The sequence below is a fragment of the Phaethon lepturus genome, unplaced genomic scaffold (assembly GCF_000687285.1).
Source record: "Phaethon lepturus isolate BGI_N335 unplaced genomic scaffold, ASM68728v1 scaffold57638, whole genome shotgun sequence".
Taxonomy (NCBI): Eukaryota; Metazoa; Chordata; class Aves; order Phaethontiformes; family Phaethontidae; genus Phaethon; species Phaethon lepturus.
The window spans coordinates 1-7,887 of NW_010560931.1; the positions used below are offsets into that span (position 1 = coordinate 1).

Genomic DNA, 7,887 nt, shown 5'->3' on the forward strand with positions numbered 1-7,887 from the left:
AACGCGGGCGGCCCTGGAGCGGTGAGTGCCTTGGCCGCCCGCGGTTGCTCCTGCCTGCTGCCCTCGCCGTGCTTTGGGCCCGTGGTGGAGAGGGGCTGTCTGATAAGCCTTAGCAAAACTGCCAGCGTCAAAAATTGTGGCAAAGTTTTCGAGAAACTGGTGTTTCTTACAAAAGGAAGCAGCTGGTGCATAGGCACCAGTTAGACACACACACTTCTGGAAATACCTAACGTTCACTTTCTCAGTCGTTTGTTGATTGTTACTGCTTATGTCTGCTTTCTTCTCTTTACTGTGTTCTAATACTTTACATAATCACCTTTCACCCTGTAAACATCAAAAGGAAACCAAGTAAAGCACTGATGCTATTCCACACTCAGCAGCCAGAACCTGCAATTTCACTTCTTAGATGCTGGTTTGCACATACCATCCAGCCTACACAGGAAAGAAGAGTGCCTTTTGCTGTTAATTGAGCTCAGAGCTTCAAGTCTAGCTCCGACTCAGTCTCTGCTAAACTGAAAGGCAGTTGTCGATAAAAAATTCAGATACAGAGAAGACAAAGCCAGGTAAGGGAGTATAAAACTGTCACAGTGGGAAATTAAATTTGCTTACTGCAGTAATATGACACCTTTTTTTTCCTCAAAAGACGCACAGTTTCACTTGGGGGTAAGTTTTAGGATACAGGATACGGTGAGTCTGCTTCCTTCTGAGAAGTCGGGTTATGCTTTGTCCCTACATTAAGAATGGCTGTTGTGGGTCTATAATAGAGGATTCATTTGTGAGTAGAGTATAAAATGTATGGCTTCTACTAAGGCCATTCTGCAGAACTAGCAGGTAAAACCTGACCAAGGGAGGACTAAGTTACAAATAGAAGAAAAGCTGCTTCTACCCATCTTACAGCAGATTTGCTATTTTATAAGCCTCGTGAAGAGTTTGATTGACCTAAGAGTCACTGGCTGAGGCCCAGAGCTCACTGTTTAATAGAGAAACTACACTAGTAGTGCTAAAGATCAGAGTCCTGCCCAAAATGTGATGCTGCACAAGTGCACCCTCCCCCTGCACACTAAATAGCTTACATCCAATGAATAGTTTATTGCTGAAAGCATGCCTAATCATTCTTGCTAGCCAGTCAGCTTGGCATTTCTGGCCATGTTCTAGTATCACCAGCGTTTCCAAGACACCAGCAGCACTTGTGCTCTGCTGCCTCCCAAAACAACAACTCTCCGGCCTGGGCTGCAACCACTGAACTTTTAAATTTGATTTATTTGTAGGTCTCTTGATGTGAATCTTCGGGCTGTGCTTCATGTTTCCCAGGTGAGGAAGAATTGTCACTGCAGTTGTTTCCATGACCAGCAGTGACTAAGTTGTTCTGTGTAGCAGAGATAAATGTCCACTGTGGGGGCTAAAGGGACTGTAATCCAAAATTAACCTGACAATTTGCGCACACAGCTCCTTCACTCTTTCTTTGACTCTCTTTCCTTGGAAGTGGAAGGCAGTGAAGACTGACTTCCTCCAGATGTTTTTCTCTTTTGGCTACCGTAATAGCCCAGCAAGATTCCTACTGAATGAAATAATGATTTCTCATGTTATGATTCTGGCATCCTTTTTATTTTTTTTTTTTATCCTCCCCCCCTCCAGATTGTTGCTCGGCAGATGATTGCACAGGGGATGCCAGGTGCTATTGTAAATGTCTCTAGCCAGGCATCTCAGCGTGCTCTGCAGGATCATGCCGTTTACTGTAAGTATGTGTAGCTTTAGCAGTGCCCCTCTCATTTTTGAGTAGCTGGAGACCCACAGCCACCAAGCTGCTGGCTGCCAATTCTGGACAGTGAAATACCTCTGTGTGTTCTAGACCAAGTGCTATGCACTTAAAGGCCTCCTGTTTTTCCCTTCTCTTGAAGGTGCCACAAAAAGTGCTTTGGATATGCTGAGCAAGGTAATGGCAATGGAACTGGGACCCCACAAGGTAAAACTTTCTGAACGAAAAGTCTGAAAGCTGAACCTGAGCATTTCCTCTCAGAGCAGTCTGGTTAGATTGTTTGTTGTTCTTGGTCCTAGATTAGGGTGAATACTGTGAACCCCACAGTGGTTATGACCGACATGGGGAGAATTAACTGGAGTGATCCTCAGAAATCGGCTGCCATGATTAATCGGATTCCACTAGGAAAGTTTGCAGGTCAGTGGTGCAGATTTATTGCCAGGCTGGGCTCATTTGTTGTATCCAAGCCTTCCCTCTAACTGACATCACAGCCATCGGTACCTTGCTTCTTTTGTATGCAAAGTCACAACTTTGCTGAATGGCTGTTGTTGAATTCCTTAAGTATTTGATGAGGACAGGGCGAGAATTGCTCTTATTTCCCCTCTTCTACAAACTTCTCATCTTAGGACAAGTGAAGTACACTTACTCTGTTGTTTATAAATATGACTGGGAGGGGAGCATAGGGGCTTGCTGTGAACTAAGGATCATTTGATCACAACAAGGACCTCTTGATGTGCAGCTCTCAGCCACAGTCCTATATACTGCATCAAGTACAGTTTGCAGCTGGAGGTTTTTCCCTGCTCCAACTAAATGTAGAGGTCAAAGACGTACCTTTTGGGATGCTTGTTTTTCTAGTACAATTTGGCGGGGTGCATCAGATGTTCTCTGTGTTTGATTCCAGAGGTGGATGATGTGGTGAACAGCATTCTTTTCCTGCTGAGTGATAAGAGTGCTATGACAACTGGCAGCTCACTGATGGTTGATGGGGGATTCCTTGTCTCCTAAGATGGCACCTGCATTTCACACCTGGCCTTAATTTTCATACTAGTACTGCATAGATGTAAACTGGATAGAAAACAATGACACAGACCCAGTCTTGCTGGAGAAGAGGGGCAGCAGGGTTGGAACCTGTATGAGGTGAGGCAGAAAATTACCTTTAGAAGGCTGCTATATAATAAAGCTCACATACGCCGTCATGGAGAATGTTTATTGCACCAAATAAGGTTTTATCTTGTCACTCTACATGATGATTAGAAATTGGACCTGTCTTTCTTCCAACCCTATTCCCCTCCCCCCCAATCCTTCAGAAGATCTCCCTGTTCCATCCAAATCCACAGAGCCCAGCTGCACTTTCAGTGGGAAGGGAAAGAAGTCAGCAGACTCCTCATTGCTTCCTTTGCTGTCTTCAGTAGAAAAAAAACAAAAGAGAGGCAACAACCACAGCCCTGCTCTGCAGAGACTGGAGTTGGGGGGGGAGGCCGAGGCCCTGCTAAAGACTGAGAGGGGGGAGCAGCAGCACGCTGTCCTAGGCTGTGCACACACAAAAAGGCAAATGCATTGATTGCACAGAGCTGTTTCACTCACTGAGTTTGGCTAGTACCCAATAAAGCACCTAATGATTAGTTCTTCAGCTTCATACCTCATTTACTCTGACCCCTTCCGGGGCTGGTTATGATTTCTTTAACAGTCCCAGCCATGTTATCTGCTAGAGCACCAATTTGTTAACTATTAGCCACAGTAGGCTGGGCAAGGAGACATTACCAATCTCCTAGCTGCTCCTGTCATTCAGCACCATTCATATTAGCTCTCTCCCCACTCCCACAAGGATCTTTACCACCTGTTTCACCTGCATGTTGAAACCAGGTGTTTCCAGGACAGGATGGATGTCTCAGCCCTTTCAGCTTGGAGTTCAGGAAAGCCAACACAGCCTGTTGTCCCAAGGCGCTACCCTGCCTTCCCCATTGTACCTCCCCTGTGGGCTGTACAGCCCCCAGCCAGTCTCCTGCCCCCGCTGCCCCTTCACATCAACACTGACGTAAAATCAAAGAGACATTTAAAAACACTGACTTCGTACATGATGAAGGGCCCTACACATCCCAGCCCCCTCCAGAAACACCCAGCTAATATGCAATCTGTCAGAGGACAACAACATGCTGAGCCAGCACCTAGGCCACAGCCCTCAAAACACAGTACACTTTTTGCCGGGCTTCTTCACAGGTGGTGGGCAGAGCACAGCCCGGATGGCTTCATCAAAGACCGTCTTCAAGCCCCGCTGCGTCAGGGCAGAGCACTCGAGGTACTTTACCGACCCTAGGGGAAAGAGAGCTCCAGCTCAACCACTCCAGTCCTACCAGGACATACTGTCCCTCACCCACTCCAAACTAAAAAGCTCAATGCCATGGAGATGATCCAGCACATGACTCACCAATCTCCCGAGCCATGGCCAAACCTTGCGGGTAGGTGATGGGGGCCAGTTTCTTATCACGTAACCTTTCAATGGTGTCCTTATCATCCCTCAAGTCCAGCTTGGTGCCCACCAGGATGATAGGTGTATTTGGGCAATGGTGTCGGACCTCAGGGTACCACTGGAACAGAGAGGCATGGTAAGAAAAGTAGCTACAGCAGTAGATGCAACCATGAAGATGCATTCAGTATTGGAAACAAGGTTTTTACTACTATATGACATGGTGGCAACACCTGAACAAGATACTTCTGTCTACAGGTCTGAACATGCTCTGCAGAAAGAGATTGGTGCAGATGTAATAATGAAGGCACAGAGACATGGAATCATGACAGACAGTGCCAGACAACTCTGCACACAGTGCTTCCCTTAACTGCATTTTAGCTTCTAGGACATCCCTTATCTTCTTTAAGATGCAGATTCAAAAAGGCAAAAACTTAGCCAAAGAAGTCATGAATAAAAAGTAGGCCCCTCTTAAAACCTGCAGACTATGACCTTGCCTTCTCAAAACATGACTGCTAGAAATTTTGGGCTTGTAGGTGTGATACTGGGTGGGGCAGGGAACCTCACTGGTTCCACCCTTACACTGTTTCGCCCAGAAGAATACTTTACCTTGGCTCTGACATTCTCAAAGGAGGCTGGACTCACAAGGGAGAAGCAGATCAAGAAAACATCCTGTGTGGAAACAAGAGGGTCAGCCATGTAGAAGGAAACAGCTAGCGATAATGGAAGGAGTGGGGAGAGAGCGCCTTATAGAGGACAACTTCCTCCCACAAGCAAGGACTGTGGCTCAAAGAAATTCTTCCCTGTTAAGGGTGCTAAACTAATTCAGAGAGGGAAGGAATGGACTTCGAGTGTGTGATTTCATCTTCTTTTACAATACTGGGCTCTGCATGTTAAGGCCTGCAGCCACAAATACCTTAACAGCGCTATGAGCTTTACCCCTGGCAGGGGGGCTATGTAGGAATTGCTACATCCAGGGAAACACTACTGGTGCAGCCCAACAGTGAGCTGTGCCACCAAGAGAATGGGAATAAGGAATGTTGCTCAGCTGCACAGCAGCCCCACACCATTCCTTTCACATGAGCCTCCCTATGGCACGCATAACAAACACCATTACGAATCAGGAACTAGAATAGATAATCTCTTAGGAGAAATTCAGCTGTGATACTTCTTAAACAACCAGAATTATGGCTGCAGCTACGGGAACTTAAGACTTTCCTCAAAGGAAAGAAGCCTGGCTGTCCTTGGGAGCGTATCTGTCCCCAAGAGGGAGCATTTACAAGCCAGTCCAAGCCCAGAACTCACCGTCTGTGGATAGGAAAGAGGCCGCAGTCGGTCATAATCCTCTTGCCCTGCTGTATCCCAGAGGCCTAGGTTCACTGGCTTTCCATCTACCATAACATTGGCAGAATAGTTATCAAACCTGCCAAGGAAGAGTCCTCATCAGTGACAATCTTGTTGTGACCCACACATCTCTTTATATGAAATCCAAAGGGGCAGTGAATCAGGAGAGGACACTGCAACACAGTTCCAGTGGGGATAGTCTGCCCTCCTCACATACACAGCCATACCACCAGCATCCTCCTCGTCTGTGAAGTTCATAGTCTGATTTGGGACAGCCTTCTCTGCACCTACAAAGCCAACTTTTACACACATGTGCATACACAGCAAAAAACAACTGAAGCCAAAGGCCATTACTCACACAGTGGGGATGTATTCTCCAGGAAAGGCATTTGTGGTATAACTGATCAGCAAGCAGGTCTTCCCTACAGCTCTGCAGAGGATAAGAGAGACGAGCATAAAGAAGGGTACAGCAGGAAGCACCGAGGCAGTAAAACTCACCCTTGCCCCACCCAAAAGAAGAGGTTAGGTAAAAAGTTACCACGTGAGAAAACAAACCTGTAGCAGGCTGGAATTCTCTAGCTGTCATGGACCAGGCCTGAACTCACTATGTGCATGTTGCCTACGCACTTACCCAACCCTGCTCTCTCCCTCTCTCCTTTTCCCCATCCATTCAGCTTCAGCAAAACACCAGGCAAAAAATATTTATTCCCAGAACCAAGAGAGAGGGAATAGATTAGGGTTCTGTGCTGGGCTCAACACATCCATAATAATCTAGCAAAACAGGTAAACAGTGAGGTAAAAAAAACACGTAACAAAGAATTATTTGAGCTCCTCAGATACAGAAATTCAATGTCAATAAATACAAAGGGGAGAAAAATACGTATCCACAAACAAAAAATAACTTTAAGATTTGACCACTGTCAATTTGGAAAGAGATTTTGCCATCAGTGTAGCTCACTGAAAATATCAGGTCAGGGCTTTGCTGAAGGCAAGTGGGATTGGTCAACCCCATGGTGGCAGCTGGCAGGGGTTGGGCTTGGTTGGCAGTAGCGTAAGCATATGAACTTTAGTTAGCCCTGTAGGATAAGGGAAAAGCATAGTTATAAGAACTGAGGAGTACGAGGAGTGTAAACAATCTATTTATCACTGTGAAAGCTGTGAACTGCAGACAGCCTTCCAGAGAAACAGATCGTGAGTACCAGGGAAAGCTGTCTGTTAGGTGCCTGAGTGAAGCTGAATAGCCAAAAGAGATAGGTATCTTCTACTTCAGGAGTAAGCGAGACACTGCAGGAGATACCACAGTCCTGCACCAAGATTACACAAAGCACAGCAAGAACCACTACAGTAATCCACCCAGCTTTTCCCCCTGGATCAGGTCCCCTCTCTTGGAAAACAGGGAGGTTGTCTAAGGAACCTACACTGACCAGCCTGAGTTTTCCTCCTGAGCCATGACCTCTCTCCCACCAAGCAGGGAAGTCACATAATTCACCAAACACACATATCTATGATTGAAGTGTTTTGGTATCCAAGTTCATTTAGTCTCTGCACTATCAGTTTGGTCTTAAAGCAAAACACCGGACTGCAAACCTTCAGCTGAAGTCCATTTCCAACATGCTGTGCTCCTAGTTGTTGCTCTCCCCTCCACAGTAAAGCTGTGCTGTTTTGGTGGGTGGCTCTTTCTCCTGCTCACCTCTTTAGTCCCTACAGGCTAGAATCTGGAAGGCCTTGCTCCAAATGTGTATTTGAGGGGGTGGCATACATGGGAAGGTGGAAAGATCAGTCCCTGCCTAAGACCAGTTCACATTTAGTTCTCCGTATCTCAGCTTTGTGCTTGCTGTGGTGATCAGAAAAGCAAACAAGAATGATAAGGAAAAATATGCAGGACAACCTAGGAAAAGTTAGAAAGCACCATAAATCTACTGCATGCCTGCATCTTGCATACAGATGTGTTTTCAGAAAAAAGCATACTGGAAAAGCTTAAAGAAAAGAGCACGAAGGATGAGAAGAGGCACATGGTGAAATCAGAAACAGCAATGTATTTCACCTTGGAACACAAACAACAAAAAGATATGTGAAAGAAACCTGTGAACATCAAGATTTTTAGGGAGGACTTTGTGATGAATCACACTTGCATGAAAAAATTGCGAAATACAGACACCTAATAAAATAATGAGGAAACAGATTTAAAACCTAAGAAAAGAAGGCATTTGTTTTCCAGGCAGTGCACCACTAGATGCAAAACTGAAGAGCGTTAAGAGATGAAGACCTAAGTTTATGAACTAAAGAGGGAGCGGGCCGCGCTGGGCAGGACTGTAACGGCCGC

The 7,887-nt window shown here is 46.0% G+C and overlaps 2 protein-coding genes across 2 annotated transcripts; one reads left to right on the plus strand and one right to left on the minus strand.

The window, feature by feature from the left end:
- Positions 1-4: 4 nt before the first annotated feature.
- On the plus strand, positions 5-2,968 carry DCXR (dicarbonyl/L-xylulose reductase; the record flags this gene model as incomplete). The annotated part of the gene is made up of 6 exons (XM_010293797.1): positions 5-21; positions 1,269-1,311; positions 1,636-1,735; positions 1,899-1,963; positions 2,056-2,173; positions 2,658-2,968. Coding segments are annotated over 6 exons (447 nt in total), but the record flags the coding sequence as incomplete, so codon positions are not given.
- On the minus strand, positions 2,947-6,020 carry RAC3 (ras-related C3 botulinum toxin substrate 3 (rho family, small GTP binding protein Rac3)). Its single transcript, XM_010293796.1, has 5 exons — positions 5,923-6,020; positions 5,526-5,643; positions 4,830-4,892; positions 4,182-4,341; positions 2,947-4,066 (listed from the first exon to the last, which is right to left on the minus strand). Exons 1-5 carry the CDS (start codon positions 6,018-6,020, stop codon positions 3,936-3,938), a joined length of 570 nt encoding a protein of 189 aa, XP_010292098.1. The 3' UTR covers positions 2,947-3,935.
- Positions 6,021-7,887: the final 1,867 nt, after the last annotated feature.

Bases quoted from the DNA above. Each gene is read 5' to 3' on its own strand.
- RAC3 (XM_010293796.1), bottom strand. From the start codon at position 6,020: ATGCTCGTCTCTCTTATCCTCTGCAGAGCTGTAGGGAAGACCTGCTTG. The intron at 4,893-5,525 runs GTGAGTTCTGGG...GTTTCCACACAG, and splicing joins CTCTTTCCTATCCACAGACG to GATGTTTTCTTGATCTGCTT. The intron at 4,342-4,829 runs GTAAAGTATTCT...TCTCTGTTCCAG, and splicing joins TTGAGAATGTCAGAGCCAAG to TGGTACCCTGAGGTCCGACA.